General features: G+C 37.0%; 2 protein-coding genes across 7 annotated transcripts in view; one reads left to right on the top strand and one right to left on the bottom strand.

Annotated features, from left to right (window-relative positions):
• Positions 1 to 11,646, bottom strand: part of LOC135221086 (uncharacterized) — a 60,090-nt gene extending 48,444 nt beyond the window's left edge. The window contains exon 1 of the mRNA XM_064258880.1: positions 11,119 to 11,646. Coding sequence (XP_064114950.1) covers positions 11,119 to 11,197 — 79 coding nt within the window. The 5' untranslated portion in view covers positions 11,198 to 11,646. The remainder of the gene's footprint in view (positions 1 to 11,118) is intronic.
• The window catches only part of LOC135221085 (NADP-dependent malic enzyme-like), an 85,346-nt gene that overhangs the window by 56,067 nt on the left and 2,314 nt on the right, over positions 1 to 26,965 (top strand). For 5 of the 6 annotated variants that reach the window (XM_064258873.1, XM_064258875.1, XM_064258876.1 and 2 more), the window contains exons 2-11: positions 5,872 to 6,037; positions 13,401 to 13,559; positions 13,876 to 14,057; positions 14,620 to 14,800; positions 14,918 to 15,090; positions 15,633 to 15,771; positions 15,941 to 16,166; positions 16,548 to 16,651; positions 18,047 to 18,256; positions 18,944 to 19,067. In XM_064258873.1, the coding sequence (XP_064114943.1) occupies positions 5,872 to 6,037; positions 13,401 to 13,559; positions 13,876 to 14,057; positions 14,620 to 14,800; positions 14,918 to 15,090; positions 15,633 to 15,771; positions 15,941 to 16,166; positions 16,548 to 16,651; positions 18,047 to 18,256; positions 18,944 to 19,067 (1,664 nt within the window). Of the gene's footprint in view, positions 1 to 5,871; positions 6,038 to 13,400; positions 13,560 to 13,875; positions 14,058 to 14,619; positions 14,801 to 14,917; positions 15,091 to 15,632; positions 15,772 to 15,940; positions 16,167 to 16,547; positions 16,652 to 18,046; positions 18,257 to 18,943; positions 19,068 to 22,879; positions 23,007 to 26,965 lie in introns of all 6 variants that reach the window. The other variant, XM_064258874.1, reaches the window with a different exon arrangement.

Here is a 26,965-nt window from a genome sequence, read left to right on the forward strand (position 1 = left end):
GTCTCTATATTATGTCTATATCTCTATCTCTGTATCTCTCTTTATCTCTCTCTCTCTCTCTATATATCTGTCTCTCTTTGCTATCTTCTATCTAATCTATCTCTGTCTCTCTCTCTCTCCCTCTATCTATCTGTGTTTCTACTTCTCTCTCTCTCTCTCATATCTCTCGTCTCTCTCTCTATATATCTCTCTCTCCTCTATTTCTTAACCATATACTCTATCTACTCCCTCTCATTCTCTCTCTCTCTACTACTATACTGCTATATTATTATAATGTATAATTATATATTATATATCTACAATGTATGTATGTATACACGTGTACTGTATTACTATACAAAAATACATACTACTTCACAGTACTCGGGGAAAACTCGAAAGACTCCAACAAAATTATTTCCTAAATATTTTTAACGTAGCCTTTTTTTTTTCTCCATATTCCACAGGTGCTGCCATCGAACATTATTGCATAATATTAGAGTAAAGCTGGATGCTCAGATTTAAGATTAGAACTTGATATTTTTATAGCGACTTCATAAACTCTTTGAGTATTATGTTATTTCAATCTATCGAGAAAATAATATTCGGTAAAGCGCTGAGAATTTTATCTTTAATTAATGGGCTGAATTTGAGTAAAATAGATTGAATGACCAGCTCATGACATAAGTGATTTTATGGGCGATTTCTATGGAATTTGTTAGGAAGCCGAAGTGAATCATTTTCCTTCAGGCATCCAATTCAAAATCCACTTCAATTCACTTCAAATGCAGTGTCTCTCTCACGGGAGAAATTCGAACTTAAAAAGCCCTTTCAATTCTGGAAAAAAAACAAAGATAAGGTGAATAAATCTGTTAACCCTAGGGCCACTGAATAAACCTTGCATTAACCTCGCTGTTTCTACGGCAAGGTTACTTTTCAAATGAGAGTTGTGAAATGGGGCAAGGGCAGAGGCGTTGATGCTTATGGTGAAATCGGATAGTACTGGTGGGCACTGGTGGGTAGGTCTAGGTGAAAGGTTTGCTTTTGCCTTTCCCACGAATTGAATCTATGGAATATTACGAAGTTATTTTTTTTCCTTGTTTGTCATTATCAGTGGTGTGATCGGTATGGTCTTGGCCTGCCACCTTGGTGGCCGCGAGTTCGATTCTCGGGCATTCCACTGAGGGGTTAGAGATGTGTATTTCTGGTGATAGTAGTTCACTCTCGGCGTGGTTCGGAAGTCACGTAAAACCGTTGGTCCCGTTGCTGAATGACCACTGGTTCCATACAACGTAAAAACATCATACAAACAAAATTGATGTACAAGGGCGTTCTTTTTTTTCTCCAGATTTCCGGTAGTTAGAGTTAATGCTCTTGCATTTTAAATTTTTTCAAGTCTGATCATTTATCCGCTTGTTATCGTGTATAACCTTGAAGTTTGTGTGCAACATTATGTAAATTTTTATAGTCTATGATTGCAGGGTATACTCCACGGTGATTATTTACAATGATTGCACGGTGTATTCCACAATGATTATTTACAATGATTGCAGAGTATATTCCACAATGATTATTTACAATGATTGCACGGTATATTCCACAATGATTATTTACAATGATTGCAGGGTATATTCCACAATGATTATTTACAATGATTGCACGGTATATTCCGCAATGATTATTTACAATGATTGCACGGTATATTCCATAATGATTATTTACAATGATTGCACGGTATATTCCACAATGATTATCTGGTGACTTCAACTTTCCTTTCGTTTCCTTTCGTAGAATGGAAAGAACGAATAGGAGATTGTGGTTGTACTTAAACATATAAAAAAGAGAGTAATAGTAGTGCAGAAGATAAGAGGCAATTTGAAAAGCTATTAGATATGCTACTAGAATACAACATTCAACAAATAAATCACCTGCCAACAAGAAAGGAAAATACTTTAGACCTAGTATTTGTGAACGAGATGAATTATGTTAAAGAAATAATAGTTTATAATGCGAATATTTCAGACCATAATGTCATAGAATTAACAGTTCATTCCAAAGCAAGTGAAAATAGAGATAAGCAAGAAATGAAAAAGTGGGAAGGATATGGAAAATACAACTTTTTTTTTTTTCTACAGTAAAAATATAAAATGGTCAGAAATTAATGAAGAATTAAAGATTGGGATAACATTTTCGTAAGTGATGACATAAGGGTAAATACAGAGATATTATATAAAATATTGGAGAAAATAGTGGAAAAATCAAAAAAAAAAAAAAAAAAATATACCGAAGAAGAAAAGTAAACATCATTCATGCATACCAAGAGACAGAAGGATCTTGTTCCAGAAAATCAGAAAGTGGAAAAAAGGTCTTGCAAAAGAAAAAAATGCATGGAAAGTTATAGAACTAAAAAGTAAGATAGAAAATGCAGAACAAAAGATTATACAATCAAAAGAAAATGAAAAACGGGACTTGGAAGAAAAAACCCTATTAAATATCAAGCAAAACCCCACCCAAGCTATTATACTCATATGCGAAGAAGATGAATAAAAGAAGAATAGAAATAGGCCCTCTGAGAATTGAAGGGAGATTAACGAATGAAAAAAAGGAAATTTGCAACATACTGGCAGAACGATATAAGAGAGAATTCACCCCTAGAATAGATAATGAAGATAATGATATAGAAGTAAGGGATGAAAATAGTGAATATTTAGCTGACATAGATATTAATGAAGCTGATATTGTGCAGGCTATTAATGAAATTAAAAATGGAGCTGCTGCAGGGCCTGATGGAATTCCTGCTATTTTGTTAAAGAAAGTAGTTCATTCTATCGCAAAGCCACTTGCAATATTATTAAGACAAAGTGTAGATACAGGCAAGATTTATGATGAGCATAAATTAGCATATATTACCCCTACTTTCAAAAGTGGATCAAGACTAGAGGCAAGTAATTATAGGCCTGTGAGTCTAACATCACATATTATGAAAGTGTATGAAAGGGTAATGAAGAAAAATATTATGAAACATTTAATAAAAAATAATTTGTTTAATAAAGGACAACATGGTTTCGTACCCGGAAAAAGTACACAAACCCAACTGTTAGTCCACCGTGAGAACATATTCAAAAATATGAAAAGCGGAAATGAAAACAGATGTGGTTTATTTAGACTTTGCAAAAGCTTTTGATAAAGTAGACCATAATATATTAGCGAAGAAAATTAGAAAACACAATATCGTGGATAAAGTAGGAAGATGGTTAAAAGAATTTTTACACAACAGAAAACAGATAGTTATTGCAAACGACGAGAAATCGGATGAAGTCAAGGTAATATCCGGTGTGCCGCAAGGTACGGTGTTAGCTGCAATACTGTTTGTTATTATGATTGAAGACATAGACAATAATGTGAAGGATTCGGTAGTGAGTAGTTTCGCAGATGACACAAGAATAAGTAGAGAAATTACTTGTGATGAAGATAGGAAACGCTCTACAAAGAGACCTTAACAAAGTATATGATTGGGCAGAGGTAAATAGGATGGTATTTAACTCTGATAAATTTGAATCAATAAATTATGGAGACAGAGAAAGAAAGCTATATGCATATAAGGGACCTAATAATGAGACCATCACAAATAAGGAAGCAGTTAAAGACCTTGGTGTGATGATGAATAGGAACATGTTATGCAATGATCAAATAGCAACTCTGTTGGCAAAATGTAAAGCAAAAATGGGAATGTTGTTACGGCACTTCAAAACAAGAAAAGCTGAACACATGATTATGCTTTATAAAACATATGTTCGTAGTCCACTTGAATATTGCAATATGATATGGTACCCACACTATCAAAAGGATATTGCACAAATAGAGTACAAAGTGTACAAAGGTCCTTTACGCTAGAATAGAAGAAGTTAAGGACCTAGACTACTGGGAAAGACTACAATTCTTAAAATTATATAGTCTAGAAAGGAGAAGAGAACGCTACATGATAATTCAGGCATGGAAACAGATAGAAGGAATAGCAGAAAATATCATGGAACTAAAAATATCAGAAAGAGCAAGCAGAGGTAGATTAATAGTGCCCAAAACTATACCAGGAAAAATAAGGAAAGCACACAGGACATTAATCCACTACGCACCAGCATCGATAATGCAGCGTCTATTCAATGCGTTGCCAGCTCATCTGAGGAATATATCAGGAGTGAGCGTAGATGTGTTTAAGAATAAGCTCGACAAATATCTAAACTGCATCCCAGACCATCCAAGATTGGAAGATGCAAAATATACCGGAAGATGTACTAGCAACTCTCTGGTAGACATTAGAGGTGCCTCACACTGAGGGACCTGGGGCAACCCGAACAAGATGTAAGGTCTGTAAGGTAAGGTAAGGTCAGAGGGTGTTTCAGAATAATTTCGCTAGGTCTAATTGCAAATCCGCACCACGTATAACACCTGAAGCTTTCTGTTTAGTAGTCAGCTGCATTGCTAAAGGTTGGTGATTGTTAATGTTGAGACTGAGATTCGAATTCAGTTCTTGAAACGACCCAACAAAGACCTCAGGGACGCAATAGAGAAAGTTAAAATTGGACACTGATATTCTTTGGAAGTTTGGCTTTCAATTCATTAGTCCCTGTGGGTTTGTTCCTTGCGAATAGGTTTCGTTTTCTGCATATTAATGTGATTAAGTAGATGCAGCGCGTGCACCCAAATTGCGTCACGTTCATTTTTTTCCCCCTAGACTTATAAGACTGCTTCAAAGCCTAGAGCATATCTGGCAGCTCCAGAGGAAAGCTCGCTAAAACACACACACACACACAGAGGATAACTCAATAATAGTCACTTTTAAACAATACCATACCTGCTAAAAATGAAAATGTTATTATAAAGGTACCGCAGGTAAATGAAACTTTATTGGCATCTAAATACGTATGATTTAGGTTCGCATGTTGATTTTGCCAACGAAAATACGCAACTAATGAGAGGAGAAGAGAGCAGACGGAGAGAGAGACCGAGGAAGAGAGAGACGAGACGGAAGGGGAGATGAGCGGCGAGAGAGAGAGAGAGAAAACAGGGTTCGATAAATCGATCAAGGAGACTGTCTATAACTAAAGGTACTTTGCAAACAACTAAATTGAAATGGAGGAAAGGTATTCATAAGCCAAGTGGTCATTCCATTCCTAGAAGGGAGGAGATGGTCACGTCCAGAAGATTATAACGTTGTGCAGTGATCGCATTGGCAATTGGAAATGAGGAGGAGGAGGAGGAGGAGGAGGAGGAGGGGGGGGGGGTTTGGGGAGGCGGCAGGGCCTTGAAAGGTTGTGGAATGCTTGTGGAGATCTCTATTGAATTCTGAGTATTTAAAGGAACATTCTCTCTCTCTCTCTCTCTCTCTCTCTCTCTCTCTCTCTCTCTCTCTCTCTCTCTCTCTCTCTCTCTCTCATAATGTGAAGGTGTTTTGCCGTTTTAATTTGAATAATTACAGGTTTGTAGGGTCTTTGGTCGATATATTTGAATTCTGCCATGAAGACCCTTCTCTATTTGATATGCGAATTATCTTGCGTTTTAGAGAATTTAAAATGATAGGGTAATTGAATCTTTTTCTTTGCTGTAGTTAATCCATAACAATAGGTAGTGTGTTGAGGTATGAACTAGATTTAACGATTTTGTGATTCTTAAATCCAGATATTATTATAAAAAGAGTTTGTAACCTTTGGTTACTGGAACCATATATATTGCTTTTATTCAGCTTTTGTCTTTCACTGAGCCTATATAATTTTTCACTTTTTCTCCTTTACACTCTCTCTCTCTCTCTCTCTCTCTCTCTCTCTCTCTCTCTCTCTCTCTCTCTCTCTCTGTATATTTTCAAATTGATTATATGATTATTTTTACTCATTACAGCAGTGGCGGTCGTGTGAGCAGTCACACAAGGGTACTGCTGGGCAGCATGAATGACCTAAGAAGAGATCGACTGGGGCAGCGCCCTTATCATGAACACACGGGCGACAACATCTGCCCCAACATGGTCCGGGGTATCGACTATCTCCGTGACCCCAGGTTGAACAAGGTCAGTCGAGAGTCACAGTGAATTTGTGAGAACTTTTTAAAAAAATCAGAATATAAAACCAGATTAAATGTTTTAAAAACGCTGTCATATACAGTGTTTATGTCCTTAAGTTGAGTCTTTTGCGTTTTGAGCGTTGATTGAATTAACAGTGTAAAACAAATGACTTAAATATTTAGATTAAATCAGTCAGTTTTATTTATGAATGATAGTCCAGTGACTGAAAAGGGATTACGTACGTTCTAATTAAATCAGCCGTGGTATTCATAACAATGTAATGAGTTGTTATGAAAGTTTAAATTGTTTAAGTTCAGATTTACCCCTATAATTTTTTTTTAATTGTGAAAGTTCAGATATACCCCATTATCCCCTCAGTGTGTAGGATTGTATTCTTAGTTAATTGTGAATTTATATTTTTAGCTTTACTAGATATTTTTTAGTGTAAAATGTAAGGATTGCATTCTTAGTTAATTGTGAATTTATATGTTTAGCTTTACTAGATATTTTTTAGTATAGTGTGTAAGGATTGCATTCTTAGTTAACTGTGAAATTATTTTTTTAGCTTCACTAGATATTTTTAGTGTAAATATGTAATTACTTTTAGTTTCATCATATATATATATATTTTAAAGCTTCGCCAGTTTCTGGCAGAGAATCTGTGTTTGTGATGAGAAATAATGCTTAAGTTCTAATCCGTACTCTTTTTCGATGTTACTCGGACCCTGTCAAAATTAAAAAAACAGCAGGTTAGTTAAGAGGGCTGTTACCGTTCTGGGGGATTTTTGAATTGCCACCATTTTGCTGCTTCGAACACACCTTTGTTTGTCACAATTTGGCATCAAAATTTTATCGCGTCAGCATTTTGCCTCGAAAAATTTGTCGCCATCTTTGCCTTAAAGATTTGGTTTTCTTTGTCATTAGAAATATTTTTTTTATAACTTTTTTTTGCCTCCTGATTTTTTTTTTCCAAAATTTTGCCTTTAAATGCATTGTCGTCAATTTGTCGAGAAATCCTCTTATTTTTTTTTTCCTGGAAGAATATTTCCATCACAATCTCGCTTTAAAAGCATATGACGCTTTTTGCCAAAATTAGTATTTTTTTTTTTTTAAGTCACCACACCATTTAGCTACTAACAAATTTGTTCACAACTTTGCTTCGTTTTCTTGAGAAGGCTAATATATTTTGAATGACTGAATTCGAATAATATTAAGCACGTCACGAATTTGTCAAAAGAAAATTTTTATAATTGCACCTTTGCACACTCCCACACGCTATCGATGTGACCTGCGCATTAAAATTGACATCCAAGCTTTTTTCTCTCTCTCTCATTTGTCAACTCACTAACCTCTCGATCTGGCTGGCAAATACGTGACGGAAGGGAATATTACCTCTTTCACTTGGTATATTATCAAGGTCGTAGGTTCTGTTTGATGATTGTTATTTTCTCTCAATGATTCATCAAACCGCAGGTTAGTGCTCTCTCTCTCTCTCTCTCTCTCTCTCTCTCTCTCTCTCTCTCTCTCTCTCTCTCTCCTATAAATTTTAAACGAAACCGACGTAGTCTGTTTTATAATAGATATTCTTCCCCTTCCCCCCCGCCTCTCTCTCTCTCTCTCTCTCTCTCTCTCTCTCTCTCTCTCTCTCTCTCTCTCTCTCTCTCTCTCTCCTTATTAATTTTAAACTAAACCGACGTAAAGTTTTTTTTATAATCCAGATCTCTCTCTCTCTCTCTCTCTCTCTCTCTCTCTCTCTCTCTCTCTCTCTCTCTCTCTCTCCATGAATTTTAAACTAAACCGACATTAATTTTCTTTTATAATCCAGATTATCTCTCTCTCTCTCTCTCTCTCTCTCTCCTTATTAATTTTAAACTAAACCGACGTAAAGTAAAATTTTTTTTATAATCCAGATATTCTCTCTCTCTCTCTCTCTCTCTCTCTCTCTCTCTCTCTCTCTCTCTCTCTCTCTCCCCTTATTAATTTTAAACTAAACCGACGTAAAGTTTCTTTTATAATCCAGATTCTCTCTCTCTCTCTCTCTCTCTCTCTCTCTCTCTCTCTCTCTCTCTCTCTCTCTCTCTCTCCATGAATTTTAAACTAAACAGACATTAATTTTCTTTTATAATCCAGATTATCTCTCTCTCTCTCTCTCTCTCTCTCTCTCTCTCTGTATTGCATAGTGACAAGGCCACCTGGGTCTTAACTATAATCATAGGCAACATCTTGGGATTCATTGTAGGTACACCGTCGAATTCCACTGGGTCCAAATGAGGCTTGAAATGGAGCGATGCAAAAACGTTCCGTAGTACCGCTTATGTGAAGGATATTTCGAAAGGAATCAGAGGCAATAATGATCCCAGTTCGTTAAGCGGGTGTGGCTCCTTTGGCATATGGCAAGGAAAGGGACTTTAAATTTATGGAGCGGAAGCGGATCTTCTTCCTAGCTAATTCTTTCGAAAGGAGTGGTCTTTAGGAAGACATGTTCTTCTCTAGTTGTTGCTTGCCTCTCTCTCTCTCTCTCTCTCTCTCTCTCTCTCTCTCTCTCTCTCTCTCTCTCTCTCGTAAACTTATCCATCCCATTAAGTCTTAAGTAAAACATTTTCAAAATATTTTGTTATATGGGCATTGCTCAATACTATGTGAGTTCCGGATTCATTCTCTCTCTCTCTTCTCTCTCCTTCTCTCTCTCTCTCTCTTCTCTCTCTCTCTCCTCTCTCTCTCTCTCTCTCTCTGTAGTATAATGTAAACTTATCCATCCCAGTAAGTCTTTAGTAAAACATTTTCAAAATATTTTGTTATAAGAACCTTGCTCAATACTGTGTGAATTCCCAAATTCGCTCTCTCTCTATCTACTCTCTCCCGCTTCCTCTCTCCTCTCTCCCTCTCCTCGTCTCTCTATCTCGTTGTCTCTCCCTCCATGTGTCCTCTCTCTCTCTCCTCTCTCTCCCTCTCTCTCCTCTCCTCCGTCCTCTATCTCTTCCTCGTTGTCTCTCTCTCTCTCCATCTCCTTCTCTCGCTCTCTCTCTCTTTGTCCTCTCCCCTCTCTCTCTCTCGGGTCCTCCCTTTCTCTCCCCTTCTGTCTCTCTCCTCCTCCTCTCCGCATCTCCTCTTGTCGCTCTCTCGCCTCTCTCCTCTCCTCTCTCGTCTTCGGGTCTCTCGTTGTGTCCTCTGTCTCACTTTCACTCTGTCCTCTTGTCTCGTCCTCTTTTCCTCTCAATTGGTGGTCTCTCTCCCTCTCTCATCTCCTTCATCTCGTACTCTCTCCCTCTCCCACGTCTCATTCCCTGCTCTCCTCTCCTCACCCTTCGACTCCTCTCCCCTCTCTCCTCCTCTCCTCTCTCCTCTGTCTCTGTTGTCGTCTCTCTCTACCGGTCGGTCTCTGCTCTCTCCTCTCAGTTTCTCTCCGTCATCTCTCGTCCAATAACCTCACTCTCTTCTCCCCTCTTCTCCTCTCTCTCAGCCTCTCCCTCCTCTCTCGTATTCTCTCTCACTCCCTCTCCTCTCTCTCCTCTCGTCTACTCTCCTCGTCTCCTCTCTCTCTCATCTCTCTCCTCTCTTCCTCCCTCCTCTCTCTCTCCTCCTCTCCTCTGCTCTCCCTCACTCTCTCTCTCTCATCTCTCTCCTATCTCTCATCGTCCTCGTAACTTATCCTCCCATTAAGTCTAAGTAAAACCATTTTCAAATATTTTGTTTATATGGGCATTGCTCATACTATTGAGTTCCGATTTCATTCTCTTCTCTCTCTCTCTCGTCTCTCCTCTCTCCTCTCCTCTCTCTCTCTCTCTTCTCTCTCTCTCATCTCTCTCTGGTAGTATAATGTAAACTTATCCATCCCGGTAATCTTTAGTAAACCATTTTTTCTAAAATATTTTGGTTATAGAACCTTGCTCAATACTCTTGATTTCCAAATTCTCTCTCTCTCTATCTCTCTCTCTCTCTCTCTCTCTCTCGTATAATATAAAAACTTATCCATTCCAGTAAGTCTGAAGTAAACTAAAACATTTTCTAAATATTTTGTTGTAAGGACCTCGCTCAATACTATGTGGATTCCAGATTCTCTCTCTCTCTCTCTCTCTCTCTCTCTCTCTCTCTCTCTCTCTCTCTCTCTCTCTCCTCTCTCTTCGTCTCTCTCCTCTTCTGGTAGTGTAGCAGTTCTTATATTAATATATTCTTCACCCGAAATTGTCATGTTTTCGTTCTCAGTAGACTTACAACACGCTTTGGTTAGATAGTATATACGTAGTTTTCATTATCATCATCATCATCATCACGCTGTTCATGTTTAGGGTTACGTAATCTGAGTTATATTTAGTCTCTCCTTCATTTTTTTTTCTGAACATCCGTCCACAACATATATCGGATGTTTAATGTGCTCAAATTCGTTAGCAGCTGATAGGTGTGTATATGAATAACGCTATCCATTCATGAATCTTGTTCATGTCGTCTTAGATTTATTATCAATAATGGTAGGATATTAGCAGCAACTACTATAAACTAACTAAATCCACAAGATAATCATTCTTTATAAAGCCCAGACGTTCAATGAGCTGGCGAACGCTTGCTTTATCTTAGGACGAGTAGTGTTTCTTTAATATCGAATGTCAACCATCCTCGCCGAGTAACCAGCACCCAAGCTGTGTGTATGCTTTTGACATCACTGATTGAAATTAGCCGTTACGGGATGTGAAGTCATTATATTCCGCCTGGCTGGTGTTATGTGCATGGAATTAATTTTGGCGTTATCGATACACATCATTGCTAAAATAAGCTCAGGGTGGACGGAAGTACCACAGTCTAAGAGGCTTAGCAATCTAAAGTTCGTAGACAATTCAGTCATCACTAATAGAATCTACCTTCGATTTTATTATGGTTTTTCTAAATTAGATTGATTTCGTAGTTCTCTGTTGTAGGGAACTCTGTCTTCGAGGAATCATCGGTCTAGTTTTGCGTTTGGTCTAATTCTGTTCTGTAGGTACGGATTTGGAAGCTGTGTCTTTCGTAATGCATAGTTTATATATATATATATATATATATATATTATAGGTTCTCTCTATTACTTTGTAAGAAATAGAACTAGAATTGCTCACCTGATGACTTTTCCCGCCTCAGACATCGACACCAACAGCAGTAACTTGCAACGTCGGAAGCGCGTTCCAACCACCTCATGATTGCCGTCACTGCACTTATTTATTCACTGTAAGATCACTGCTTTTCCTTCCCACTGATATGACTACAAGGAAGGCACTGTACCACTGACCTGACAAATTAATCTACCGCTAAATAAAGAACGAGGGTGATGTAGTTTGTGCTCATAGTCTCACGTTTCATTCAGTCTTATCAATATTGTATTAGTCTCACGTCGTATAAATAATATAATGTATTAACTTGTTGATACGGAAATAAAAATAGTCACCGCACTGTTGAAGAAAAATCAAATCGTTTCTTACATTTTTATAAATATATATATATAAAAAAAACACTGATGAGAGAGAGAAGAACACCACCAGTATGCTGCTACTCATACAAGCACAGCGGCCCAACAGAACTCCATAAACCCTCGAGTATGTACTGAGGTCAGCCTGGTATTAAAACTACTAGCTGTGAAGGATTCCCTGATGCTCCCGTCTCATTTTCAACTCTCTTTGAAGGAGTACGACTGTACGACCAGACTCCCTGGCTACGAGCCGGAGACTTATTTCGTGATTAGGGTGGAAGTTTGATCGTTCTGGCGACTATTGGAAATTTATTTGAAGTACTGTTTAGCTATTTGTTATAGAGATTTTTTTAGTGCTGTTTGGTAACTGTTGGAAGCCAGACAAGGTTGGCACACGTAATCGGTGAGGGGAGTGTCGAGTGGAGGGTTGGACGGGGGTTGGAAGATAGAGAGGGAAGGGGGGAGGGGTGTGTCTGTAGAGAGGAAGTTGGTTGGAAGTACTTTTTTTTTCTTCTTTCTCTCTCTCTCTGAGGGGAGCGTAATGTCTAGATGATTAACATCTGCCACTATATTGTAATTCCACAAGATTAGCACAAGTACGTACTACTTGTGGCAGTAGCATCCGTCTGTAGGTGTTGAAGTTCAACAAAACTAATTCCCCGAGAAGCTTAGCAAATTACCGTGTTTGCTTCAGTTGAAGGCTGGGTTATATATAAAAAATAAAGCGGACGATGATGGTCTTTGCGGATTTTCGTATTCTTTTGAAGTTGGAATCGTATTAATTTTCCTTTGTAAATGTTTATGGTTCTACCGAATTAGGGTTACTTAGCAAACGAGGCAAAAATGTCTTATTTTAAGAGAACGGAATAAATGTTGACATTTCTAGCGAGATTGATTGTATAGATATCAGTTGTCAAGTAAAACATTCTGCTATTTTTGTCGTGATGATGTAATACCCCAGCGTTGATTCGTTGCCTGGTGACGGGACTTTCGTTACCTTGGCCTATCGTTAAAGGGTTTCCCTCTAGCCGTAACCTGCCTGTAAGGTACGGCAGTTGATTCTAGGGGGAGCGTTTGACTTCATACCATGAAATTTGAATGGGAATAGTCCGCACAAGGAGAAGTTTTTAATATTACCAGCCATTTTCATCAAACTTCCAGGCTGGGGAGCACGCCTGGGAGGCCATCAGATGTCTGGGATGTGGTCTACAAGAGAGTTGCGCATAAGCAATCTAGAACGGTTGTTTGATAGTGGAAAGGTTGCTTTCTTTGGGCATATTCAAATGTCAATAACTAAGGAATTCTCATGCAGCCATGCCCTCAGAAATCTTTGACTACTGTCACATTTGATTTAATTTGTTCTACAGTGACATAACTCTGAAGAAAATCAGTTTGGTGAATTGGTAGGGACGTTACGCTAATGGTTTTTCCCACCTTGTATGCTTATTTTTCAAAGGCGCCACTGAAGTTGGTCTAGCACTGAATCCCACAGAGCTTGCTAAACAATGCTTTTGTATATTTTCCAGTCTTACTAGTTGTCATATCAATTTGTTCTTACACAGATACAAACTTTTCGTTCTTCACATAGGGATTTACTTTTGTGTAAAGAATTTCAGGTTTGCGTGCCAGGTGAAATAGAAATTTTAATACTTATTACATTCGTTCATGCACAACTACAAACTTTAATCCTTTACCTAGAGAATAAATCCCTATGTAAAGAACTTCAGTTTTGTATGTTAGAGAAGTAATTTTAGTACGTTAATAATTATATATGAAATTAGCTTCGGTTTTCATTCACTATTTTCTCTATGGCTTTAGGGAAATTTGACATAAAGTTGAGGTCTATTATTTATAAGATTTTTTCAGTTTCATGGGTTTTCAAACTATAGAAAAAATGGTCTTTTAAATAAGTTTCTGTTAACTTTTCCATTCCAGGGTATGGCCTTTAGTTTAGAGGAACGTCAGGTTTTGGGTCTTCATGGCCTCATCCCACCGAGATTTAAGACTCAAGAGGAACAGGTTGATTTATGTCGTAAAAATATTGATCGGTACCAGGAGCCCCTCAACAAATACATCTATCTTGCTGGACTTCAGGTATTATTATTATTCTGTTGTGCATTTGTACTTGATCGCTTCTTTCATTTCGTTTCTGTAGTCTATTTTCCCGTAAACAAAATTCATGTTTTTCGCTGTAAAAAAATATATAATTAAGAAAATAAGTATTAAGTTTTTATTTAGTAATGGTATTACGTAGTTCTGACTACAATTTGCCTTTTACTTAAACATAAAGTATTCTGAGAGTTACAATGGAAATATCTGGATGCACACATTCATAGCTCTTAAACCAGATTACATTCAGCGTTCGATACTTGATCTTGCCCCTCATTAACCAACCCCCCTCCCTCGACAGGATCGAAACGAACGTCTATTCTACCGCCTTCTAAGTGAAAACGTGGAAGAGTACATGCCCATTGTATACACGCCCATCGTGGGTCTTGCTTGCCAAAAGTTCGGTTTGATTTTCCGCAGACCCCGAGGACTTTTCATCTCCATCCACGACAAAGGTCACGTGTATGACGTCATGAGAAACTGGTTAGTAAAATTATGACAAATGATTAGGATTTAATTTTATGAATTAGTCAAAGGATCACGATTTAATGATTGACTATACTGTTTTTTTCCATCTGTCCATCCGCCTGTGGTGTTTATACATGGTAACACTGCGTCCCGTGCCTTAAATAGTTACGGTATGTGTAAGTTTTAGGTAAATAAAAGGATATCTGGGTGTACATTTGCAACTGAAAAGTGTGTTAATAATTTACTGTTGCGAATTACACCGTTAATATTCGAAATAGGATATTGTTATTATTGTTGAATGCAAGCTGAATGTAACTATCTAAAGCCCGGAACGCAATGTTACCATGCGCAAACGTTTACCACAGCCGGATGGACAGATGGAAAAAAAAACTAGTATAAGTCAGACGATTGTGATTTAATGGTTGATTTAGTCAGATGATTATGGCTGTTCAATTTTACTGTAAATGATTGGTGTTCGTTAATCATCCCCAAGAGCCAGTGGAACTGAATAAATTGAAAATAATGCATAGGTGTTAGACCTAAATATCAGCAGACTTACAGTGAATGTCCTTTTCAGGCCGGAAAGTGATGTACGAGCTATTTGTGTTACGGATGGGGAGCGCATTCTTGGTTTGGGAGATCTTGGCGTCCAGGGAATGGGTATTCCTGTGGGCAAATTGGCCTTGTACACAGCACTGGCTGGAATTAAGCCCAATCAGTGCTTGCCCATTGTCTTGGACGTTGGCACGAATCGCAAGGTAAGAAATTGACATTTTTTCTTTCTTTTACATCGAGCGTCATTAATGCGTGTGGTTTAGTACTATACTTATACTTACCGTGTACTGTAATGTGCCTAATCTCTGTTAAACTTGCAGGAGCTCCTTGAGGACGAATTCTACATTGGTGCTCGTCACGAGCGTGTTACGGGCCAAGCATATGATGATTTCATCGACGAGTTCATGCAAGCCGTAGTCCAGCGATATGGTCAGAATACGCTTATTCAGTTTGAAGATTTTGGCAACCACAATGCTTTCCGATTCCTTGAGAAGTGAGTGATTGAATTTATTGTGTTTCACGAGACCCTTTGCTGCATAGCTACGACCACATTTATAGAGAGAGAGAGAGAGAGAGAGAGAGAGAGAGAGAGAGAGAGAGAGAGAGAGAGAGAGAGAGAGAGAGAGAGGATCAAGCTATAGTGCCACATAATTCACTACATTTAATTTTAGAAGTTTGAAAATTGACAATGTTATGTGAAGCAACTGATGATTTTTGCAAGTCATTTAAAATAAATAAATAAATACATTAATGTCGATTGATGAAAACTCAAGTTATTAGTTTCAGATGATAAAAATCGTCATTTATTGGAAAAATGTTTTAGCAGAGAGAAATCCAGTACCTACGTATGTACTATTTATATTCATCCTGGTTGGATTATGAGGCCCAGTTAGGTAGCAGAAAGTCTTTTTATTTTTATATGTGTACAGTGTATGAATGTAGACAGAGTACAGTATTTTCCAGCTGTACACTGTGCCATCCTGTAATTTCAGTTAAAATTCCACTAACCCATGTTATTGGTTTTGCTCTTCCAAGGTACCGAGGAAAGTACTGCACCTTCAATGATGATATTCAGGGTACTGCATCAGTGGCTGTTGCTGGTTTATTAGCAGCCCTCAGAGTGACTAATACAAAGCTTTCTGATCACAAGTTCTTGTTCCAAGGAGCAGGCGAGGTTTGTGTTTTTGTACTTGAAGTTTTCATGTGTAATCATTCAAAGGTATTCCCTTGCAGAAATGTTAAATAAGACTTGTGACAAAACAAAATCTCATCTTTATATCAAGCTCGGCTCAAGATGATAATGTAGAATATATAGTTTATGCTAAATGTTAATTGACTTTCAGGCCTCTCTTGGTATTGCCAACCTTATCGTCATGGCAATGCAAGAAGAGGGAGTTAGCGAGCAAGACGCACGATCCAAAATTTGGCTGGTAGATTCACGAGGTCTCATTGTGAAGGACAGGCCCAAGGGTGGCATTTCCGGTCATAAAGTATCGTTTGCCCATGAACACGAACCAATGGATGCTTTAGAAGATATTGTGCGAGAAATTAAGCCTACCTCTCTTATTGGTAAGTTCATAAAGGAAACTAAGTATAAACTTTACTACTGTTATGGCAGTGAATCTTTGTTCAGCAAGATAATTTTGTCATGTTGTTACATAGTTTGTATGTTTCTTTATCACTTTTGTGCCAGGATAATCGCAGGTAGTGCTTTGCATTTAGAAACTTGGCATTCCACAACTCGTGTATATTCATAATAGCTAATGTTAAAGCTACTCGTTTTTTAATACTGTATTGAAAAACTAAAATAATGAAACTGAAAACTTTTAACGAAGAACATGATTAACATAGTACATAGTTGCGATCATGTACAGTTACTGTTAAGAATAAGTAGTAATTTGTAAGCATTATGACTTTGCATAATGAACTTCTATATGCTTCTCTCTCCAGGTGCTGCTGCTATTGGTGGAGTTTTTACACCTCAGTTGTTGAAGGATATGGCTTCTTTCAATGACAGACCAGTAGTTTTTGCCCTTAGCAACCCAACAAGCAAGGTAGGATTTGAATTTTAAAACTTTTCCCACCTGGCATTTCGAGGAGTAAAAAGGCCAAGAATCTTATAATTCAGAATACTTTGTGCTTTGAGTTTTGTTTACTGTGCAAAAGAAAATGTGATCTTTTATCAAACGAGACACAAGCAGGTTTCTAAACTTATTACTGTACCTCTGAGGCGCCTAAGGTTCTTTAGTGATGATCCTTTCAATATAACTATGTCTACTGGTAATCAGTTTATACTGGTTTTCTGTTAGTAGAAATTTACTGTAGATGACTTTTATGAAACTCTTAATTAAATTTATAGGTCACTAGAACTCAACTTGGGAAAGTTGAATACCTCAAGAAAGTAGAAATGCTGCATTTGGTAGGAACCCAATAATTAAATACTAAGAGGATGTTGGCAAAGTATTTCTGGGGGAAGGATATTGAAGGTGTTACAGGGGTCTTGGTTCATTTGTTGCCGAGTGCAGCGAGCTAAATTGAAATATACCCAGTGGCGGAAAGGGGAGTGGGCACTGGGTCACGTGGCCCCTACTCCCCCCGCCCCATGGATATGAAGAATAGAACAGGTTTTTCGATAAATCATCATTAGTCGCAAATATTTTCTTAGTTAATATTTTTCAACATCTACTACTACTACTACTACTACTACTACTACTACTACTACTACTACTACTACTACTACTACTACTACTACTACTACTGTTTAGCCTATGTACTAGTATATACAATGTGAGTGCATACATAAATATGTACATACGTATTGATATACTATACCGTATGTGTGTACATGTTACATATATGTACGTATATATGATAATCTGAAGTCCCTTCCCAATGAAAAAATTTTTAGATTGGCCATTGTCAGATATTACTATTCAAGCTTTAAACAGACGCTATTTTTGGTGCAAGGAAAGGTGAAACTAGTGCCCAACATCCAGGGTTACACAGCATCAAGGTTGTTAATTTTTGCAGATGATTGGTACTTGACATTAATAGAATTACAAGGGTTTCATAAGGTGGTTGGCAACAGTGCATTTCATTGTACGAATCCAAATTCTATGGAATGGAGTGCATAAAATATGGTACTGTATAGCAGTACGTATGTAATTAGCTTGGGCCTTATTGAATACTAAATATAATTCAGTTTAAGATTAACTGTTATAAACAAAAGATATACTAAGTATTTTTATCTAATAAAGTCAGTTAGAGAGAATATTTTGGGCCATAAATTTTAGTAAAAAATGGAAAGCATTTAGGGATTAAAATACCTTTCCCCTATATTTTGTATATATTTTTCCTCGAAGTCAAATTTAAGATTAAATTGTTATACCCTAGTTAGGGTTTTTTCAGGTTCTTGAGATTTATGGTTTTAATTTTCTACATCCTTCTAGGCTGAATGCACAGCTGAGGAAGCATATACACACACTGATGGTAGAGCTGTGTTCGCATCTGGTTCTCCATTCAATGCAGTAACATACAAAGGTCAAACATTCCACCCTGGTCAAGGAAACAATGCTTACATCTTCCCTGGAGTTGCGTTAGGGGTCATATGCACTGGAATTCATCATATTGAAGATAGCATTTTCCTCATGGCAGCCAGAGTGAGTTGAAATAATTTTCAAATTATTAGCTGTAAAAGCCTGAATGTTAGTAAAAACTAATGAGATAATTGTTTTTGTCAACACACACACTTCATAAATGCTCACCGATTATCTGACACAAGATTTCAAAGTAATGCTATTCATTATTCTACATGAAGGTATGGACTATTACGTTTTCTCTGAGCCTACAGACCAATTTTTGTTCAATGGAAGTAACAACACAGTCTATCTTTTAACTCTAACCAGGTGGTAAAATATTCTGATTAGTATGTTGTACATATACCTTTTACTGTATGCTATTTTTTTAATAAAGGACATTGTTGATCATTCAAAAAAAAAAATCTAAGTATGAAATTGCTGCATATCATGAAGATTTGAATCTTGCTACCAAACTACATGTTTTTGAACTTTTTTAGTACAGAATTAAAACTTTTCTAAGAAAATAGAAGATTTAGTGATCATTACAAATGTAATCCTGAATTATCTGCTCTATATTAGATTAGAAAAAGATAAGATCCTCTTAGTAGTATTGCATCTAGAATTATCACTTTTCCATTCTATGTAAGAGCTTAGCATGTTAAACAATGTCAAAGTTGAATTGGAATTTGGTTCAAGGGTATACTGTACCATATGAATTTTGAATGGTACATTATTTACACTTTCCTAACATCATTGGTCATGTTTCAGGCACTTGCTGATATGGTAACAGAGAAAGATCTCTCAGAAGGCCGTCTATACCCACCACTCTCTGACATCCGAAAGTGCTCACTGAAAATTGCAACTTACATTGCCGAGCATGCTTATAAGACAGGTTTGTATTTAGTATATTTTTCTAGCTTAAGAGGTTTTCTCATCTTCATTTAAAATTTTTTACAGATTGCTTTAATAATGATAGCTTTTTTTTTTAGTAATAGTTAGTGGTAATTGCGGTTTGGTTGTATTCTTTTTTTTATGTCCATATTGTATCATTATGGTTGTCTGAAAAGATTAATGGGAAATAAGAAAATGAAACTTCCCATATGAATCTAAAATGCCATATGGCAAAGGATGCAATACAATCTCTTAGCAAGGGGGCTGGCGAAGGAAAGAGGCAAAGGATATTTTTTTTAGTTAAAAAATTTAGGCTCGGGTATTTATAATGCTAGAAGTCTAGTGTCCATGCACTGCTTAGCAATTTTAGCTTTGGAGTTACTACAGTTTTTAGCCGAAAGTTTCCTTCAAATTAGAGATTCAAAAGTCCTTACACCAACATCTCTGGACTTGAGGTTCATGCGAATTCTTTGTTCATGTATCGTGTACACTTTTTATTTTCCAAGGTAAAAATGAGGGAGGACTTGAAGTATATTTGGTGCCAACATTTATTTTGCTTTAACTGTTCTCTAAGAATCTGAAGAATGACTGGAGATGTTTATTCTAGCCATGTCAGTTGTTTCTCTGCCAGTGTATTTGATGGTGTTCATCTTTATTTTTGTTAACCATACTCAGTTTAATTTTTTTCCTAGTTTTTTCCGCATACTTAAAATTATCTCAAGGGTGCTCTTCTAAGCATTTTTTATGTGAAATGGTTTTGCATTAAAGGGTTATTTGCCACCATGCACAAGTTTTGGATTAATGTTACAGGGACACTCATGGTAGTCAAATCTGCTTCCCTTGAAGGATTGGATAGGATTGACTTGCATTCCATGTTTCTTACAGATTTGTGTATGTATGTTATTCAAATTGGTCATGCATTTTGTTTTTATGAATAATGGGAGCTTATGAAAGCTTAATTGTTAGTAAAGCCTTGTCTAATTAAACAGGTAATAGTTTTGCGCTTCACTATTTCTGCTTTCCTGTCCAGGCTAATAATTGTGTTATGTTCTTTGAATTTATCAAAGCTTTCTCTCAAAATTTGGACAAAGGTTAAAGGGGAGGGGTGGGTTTGGGTTGAAAATTAGTCTAGTAATTATCAAGATAACTACTGGTTATACCAGGGAGAAAGAATTCTACTAAATACAAGAATGGGAAAGCTACAATAACATTGGAATTTTTGATGAAATTAATGTATATTTTGGCACCTATTTTTTACCTTTAAAAAACAATATACAGGACTGCAATATAAAACTACAGTATACAGTATACAGGACTCTGTACATAAGTGAAATGCTGACTCCCCCTGTATTTTTAACTCTACATATTTTTACTGTCGCAGAAAAAACTGCAAAATTTGTTCATTACAGATATAAAACATGCATCATATTACCTCATTTTGACATGTTAAACATAATGGCATTAACAAAATAATGGAATTATCAGTACAGTACTGCAGTTTTGAAGTTATGTTTTGAGATCGGACCTACAAAAGGTGGAGCAGCTTATCTGTGGTCGTTGTGTTGCAGGGTTGCTTAGACAAAAGTGTCAAGGCTACTGAGCTTGCTTTAGTTTCTTGTGCTTATTACCAGTGGGTAAAAGTTCCTATTAGTCCATTTTGATGGTTCTTGATCAACAAAATTTATATGTATTTAACGCTACATACAATGTACTGACTAAATGCATATACAGTTCTGTTTGTCATACCAGTTATGGAAAATGACTGAAAATGACCAAAAATTTTGAGTTGACTCTTCATTCACTTAGATATTGTGCGCCTAGCTATAGAAAAAAAATACCATAAAATTTTAGGTTTTTCAGATTCCTTCATTCAGTTATTGACAGATTCATTGCCTTGAATCTTGTGTAGAAAACTGCATTATGCTTGCCACAGATAAGGACTAGTGGATGGTAGATTTCAATTCCTTTTAGTGTTAGTTGCACAGTAAAGCTCTCTAGTTCGTTTTAGCAGAGCCAGTGATAAGTGGGTATTTTCATACTACCTTTTGCTTATAAACATTATATTTGAAATGGTTTGGAGGACAAGTCAGATCTACTGACTGAAAATCATACTTGCTTAGTAAGTAAAATTTGTTAAAACTCCTTATACTTTAATCTGGTTAGTACGTGTCAAAATAATGAAACTATATCTGAATCCTCATCAAGTCCTTAGTAATGGAATAGCTAAGCCATGTTGATTGGGTCAGTAGTTAATAGGGGAAGTGTTCAGAAATAAACAGTACACAGAAAATTTGAAGCAATATTTTATCTAACTTAAGCCAATCATTTTGCATGTAAATGCCATTTTCATGTATAAGCTGGTGTTAACACAGTCTTGTTATTTCAGGTTGAAAATAATTCAGTTCTGTATATATTTGCTTATTGAATGAATCACTGGTAGTGTATAAATTTTTCTTCTAACAAAAAACCATAATTAACAGCAAAATTATTCTGTTTATTGAACTGTAGATGTAAATTAGCATTTGTTATGAGTAGCTCATTACTAATGATTTGTGGGTGGTGGTTACATATTTGGGAGTGTTTGGTGGGAGAAAGAAAGGTAATAGGGATATTCTAACAAAATTATATTTTTTATTCCGACTCAAAATATTGGGTGGTGCCATGGAAGAGTTTTTTATATTTAGACATTTACTTACATATTTTTAATACAGTATACTATGTAAGTGATATATAATGTAAATAATGTAGTATAAGAGGTAGGAAGCACAGTAGATTTAAAATTCAGAATTATGGAGAAAGAAAATGGTGAAATTGACACAAATATTATGAAAATAAAGGGTGTGAACAAATTCTTCACCAAGTTCCCTTCCAACCCCTTCTGCAATCACACCAGGTATGGCAGATCTTAAAACACAATTTCCCAAGTGATATGATACTGACACCTTAATCTGAAAAGAGATAATTATGCGTAAAATTAAAGAAATATTAATGTAGATGATACCGTAATTGAATAAAATAAATCTCTGCCATAAAAGCAAATTATTTAAACCTGTTTTTGGTAAATGGTTTTGAAACCAAAAATAAGATTACAGGCAGTCCCGGTTATCAGCAGACTGTTATCGGAGATCTGGTTTTATGGGGCTCATCTAGCGGTGTAAAATCAGAGTTCCGGTTATCGGCGCCATAAGTCTCCTTGTGGTGCCATAACATACCTAACAGAGGCGCCATAAATTGCTGAGTTTCGGTTAATGGCAGTTTTCGCTTATCGGCACCCCCACCGATAACCGGGGAGTGCCTACTTTGATCATATTTGGTTCAGAGTACTTTAAGTAGATGCTGAGGCTATGCTCATATTGTAAGGGTTGAATTTTGCACTAGTAGCATTATATTAATTTCGAATATAAATAAAATGTCAAATTTTTGCTACTACAGTTGTTGATTGTAGTTGCATCGCACTCCTTTTTGTAGTGTTGAAAATATAGTAAAGGAGCATTCATCATATATAAGCTTGTTTTCACTTTGTAAATTTAAACTGTGAATACTTCAAATTTAAAAAAAAAAATGGATGCAAAATTTTTTTCAATGCAGATGACCAGTGTTCAGTGCTTCCATCGGAGATCATATTAATTACAGAATTGGCATCTATCAAGATTAGTATGAAATGCTGGAAATAGCTTAGGGAGTTCAGTTTTCTTGTAATGCATACTCTTGTTTTATCAAGTTTGTTTCATTAATGGTGAAAGGATTTGGTTACTTTTGGAATGAAATATATTTGATACAGTGTATATTTTTTTGGGTGACCTATATTTACAGACATTGCATCAGTTTATCCAGAGCCACCGAACATCAATGAGTTCATTAAAGCTCAGCTATATGATTATCATTATGGTTCTGCCCTCCCAAATGTCTACTCCTGGCCTAAGCTTTAGGTCGAAGTCCAGTAAGCTATAATTATGGCTGACCCTACACAGCTTGAATTCATTGTTTTGTTTGTTTTTGGGGGTTATCCTGTACATCCACAATAGATGGGCAATGCTTGTCCGTGACCCATTGTTATTTAGCACTAGAACACAGACTCAGTGTAGTGGTTTTGCATGCAGCATTTTTTATAGACAACTGACCTTTCCCTGGAACATCTCTGTATCATCAGGCTTTGTTTAATATTTAGGAAAGTCTGTCCTTTCTGTTCATCTAAAGACAATTTACAGTGGTGATTGCTTCAGAGGTTGTTACAGATATTAAACAAGGATATGCAGCATTATTGTATGCAGTGAAATATTTTTGATTTTGACTTTCACTGTAAAGTATATTTTGAAAAGGTCTGTGGGTCAATGTACTTCCCTTTTGGTTTTTATTGTAGCAATGGTTCTTATGGAGAAAAACTATAGTATAAGCTGTCGGTAAACATGGTGTTGGGTCTTTTTTTAGCATGTGATAGACAAGTTGAAGTATTAACTTTGTTTTAGTTTTTGAATTGTTGAAATAGATAACCTGAAGGTGTCATCTAAACTAACTTGTAGTTGGTTGCAGTGTGCTGTATTAACAACATTTTTGTATAAGTTTTCAGTAACTATTGCTAATCAGAGGTGAATTTCTATGACTATTTTGATTACACAATTACTAAATCCCATTTTTATATTTAAACAATTGCCACTGGTACAGGATTGAGTCCATCATATGCAAAACTAGGTCTTGTTATTCCCAAGTACAAGAATTGTTGCGTAGACCTTTGTTGTGCATGGAGTGGACAAGTTGCAGTTTCATGCTATTCCAGTGTGAATGTTATTTTTTGTTTTATTTTTTTAACACTAATTCATTGTATTTTGTAACACTATTTCAATCTTTCCAATAGATATTATTTTACCGTAGGATTCAAAACACATGAAACAGGGCACAAATGCTTTGGTTATTAATTATGAAGGCAAAGCTTTTGTTGAAATATAAATAATTGCAATGGAATACAGTAAGTCAACTGTTGTCACCTAGTGATGCACGGCACACTACAATTGGTACTTCTTTATGGGGAGACTGTGCACAAGACATTAGTAAGTTTAAGGTGCCATAGTGGATCCTCTTATTAAGAATACCACCCCATTTTTGTTATGTTAGAGAATCCAAATGTTTTCCCACTGACATTCTACTAAGACTAAAGAAAAAATAGTTATCCCCCACGTGGGTTTTGATCAGTTTGTATGCATCTTTCAAGTGGACTGCTATGTTTAATTTTTTAGTTTTACCCAACAAAATTCATGTACTGGCTCCTTACAGATGAACCTATATCGGCTCATGCTTCTGACATTTGTCACCTATGGGTTGCTGAAATTATTAAAATTCCTATACTTTCCTCATTGTTTATTGGGACACATAATAACGTAGATTTAATATTGCACATTACTGAATATTAAATCCTAAAGAAAGGTTATCACAAACTTTCTTTTTTAGATAAAGCATAATTTGATAACCAGATTTATAATACGTAATCCCACAGGTTTAACATAACTGCACTTGCTTAGAATTGTTAATTTATTGCTATTTAAATTCATATTAAGATATTGTTCATGGTGTGTAAACTTATGCTATACTAAATTTTTAACAGTTGAATGACGGTTTCATGTCATACTTAAGAGTCTGGCATGTTACTTGCTGTATCATGTCATACTTAATGGAGTCTGACGTTACAAAATCAATACATACTGTACAGTAATTTTAGGAGAGTTCTGACTATGTACCAGTGTTAATGAAATATATAACTGTTCCTACAGGAATTCAAACTTTTGCCTTTTATATAAATGAATATCATTCAGTGTGAGCTGGAAATCGGTTGGAACTTGGTAACAAGGTAGTTAACCAGCTGGTTAACAGGTGTCAATAGGAATTGAGTGGGAGAGTGTCCCTCATAATCTGTCTCCTTCATTCCCAACTGATTAGTTGAAAAGCTTGGTGGTGGATGAGTATCCCCTGATTTTAATCTCTTTTTGGTGAGTTTTTTCCTGTTTTGCTGGTCTCTTTTTATCAGATGGATAGAGAATGAGAATTATGTTGTGAGGTGCATGGTTGCCATTGTGAGTGTACAGGACACCCTTTCTCACTGCAGCCCCAGAGTCTCAGAGACTGGTATGTGCAACCTGTTCACTTGGCTCACGACTGCTCATTAGTCCTGTGCTAGCAGTGGGGTAGGTTCTCCTACACCTTCTTCAAAAGCTTGAGGAGGGAGCGTGCACAGTCTACTTGCTAGCAATGTTTGCACTCAACAGAGTTACATGTAGGGCAATCTTACTCCAGGAAGGGAGCAGCGGCAGTGTGAGAGATTGCTCTTCCCCTTTGACTTTGTTCTTGGTTGTTATTAGATATTAGAGCAGCGGGGCAACCTTGTTGAAGTCGGAACATTATCCTAACAGTAACTTGGCTGGCTCTTGTGCCTTCAGTAGTTTTTGAAGATTTAACTTTCGATAGTGAAATAATCTGGAAAAGGCGACTAACTTCTTACTGGTCGACTGTCCATGGACAGAGGCATAGATACCTTTAGGTCTGCTCTTGAGCGAGGCCATTGATCTGGTTGCCCTAATCACACAGCTTGCTCATGATGCCTTGGAGAAAGTGAATGACTTGATCTGCTTAAGAGTTTCCTTGCCTCCAGCAGATCAAGCAAACTTTCCCGTCACTTTCGCACCAGAGGAGGTACAGTACTAACATAACAGATGTGGAGAATTCTCTACTGGCATGCTATGCATCAGTCTGTGGACTGACAAATGACCTGCCATTGGACCAGTTACATCAGGAAGGTACCTTCTTTGCTGCAGAGAAGGCTGCAATGGAGACTACTATTGTGGTCCAACCTACAGTTGGACTTGCCTATGGTCTACACCACTACAGATATCGGTTTTAGACACAAAGGAATTGTACCAGAGGTGGAACATCGCACTTCAGAATAGTTCAATGTTGGGATCTTCTATATTCATCTCTCAGAGTAAGGTGGAAGCAGTGGTACATTAGAGAGTGGAGTCCCAAAATTGTGGTTACCTCTAATGCCTCCCCATGGCTTTGGAATGATTTCTGGAGCAGCTCACACCTCGTGGGTGGTTCCGTATGCGCTCACTTCAGTGGCACTGGAGTGCCTCAGGATTATTTTCCCATATCCTGTCTCATGAGTAACCAGACAGCCAAATTCGTACTCACAAGTCTGTAGTCTCCTTTTTCTTGAGACCTGTAGTGGCTACCCACCAATTTGTATAGTCACCCAAGCTTTGGATTTGAACAGGATCAGTATCTTGTCCAAATGTATCTAGGTCGGGTGTAAAGCTGAACTACTGGTGATTGCTTTTAGGGTGGCCATCCTTTGTTGGTGATATGGAAAGCATCTTAAAACAAAGGTAGAAAGAGGTCACAGTAGAGTTTAGTCCTAAACCCTTTGCTTATAGCAACCAGACTAAACTGCCTTCCAACATGAAGTCTTTTGTGGGAGATGTTGTGGGTCTGTGAAGCATTCCTAACTTGAGTGAGCCTTTCCTGCTTTAGACGAGGCATACTGGTCCAGGGCACTACCACTCTGGCCAACTTTTTGCCAGACTGCTAGGAAGTTACAGGAGCCATGTTTCTCCGGCTTGCGGAGCAAACTGGATCAAAGCAAGTCCATGACACCTTTCAACTCTGATCTTAAGGAGTCGCCTATATAAAAATATGGTTTGTGTTCCCTAATAACCAACAACAATATGAAAGTAAATTTTATTTTTCATAATTGCACAAAGTAAGCCTTTTCTGTTTAGTCTCTTAACTACTCTGCTCAGTCCCTGCATTTGCAAGGAAAAGTTGAAGGCAATGTTTGGTCAGTAAGGGATACGCCCCCACTTGCCCCAAATCTTCACCTGTTCACCACCTGGCTATAACTAGTTTTAAATTTTA

This window comes from Macrobrachium nipponense, chromosome 2 (genome assembly GCF_015104395.2).
Source record: "Macrobrachium nipponense isolate FS-2020 chromosome 2, ASM1510439v2, whole genome shotgun sequence".
Classification (NCBI taxonomy): Eukaryota; Metazoa; Arthropoda; class Malacostraca; order Decapoda; family Palaemonidae; genus Macrobrachium; species Macrobrachium nipponense.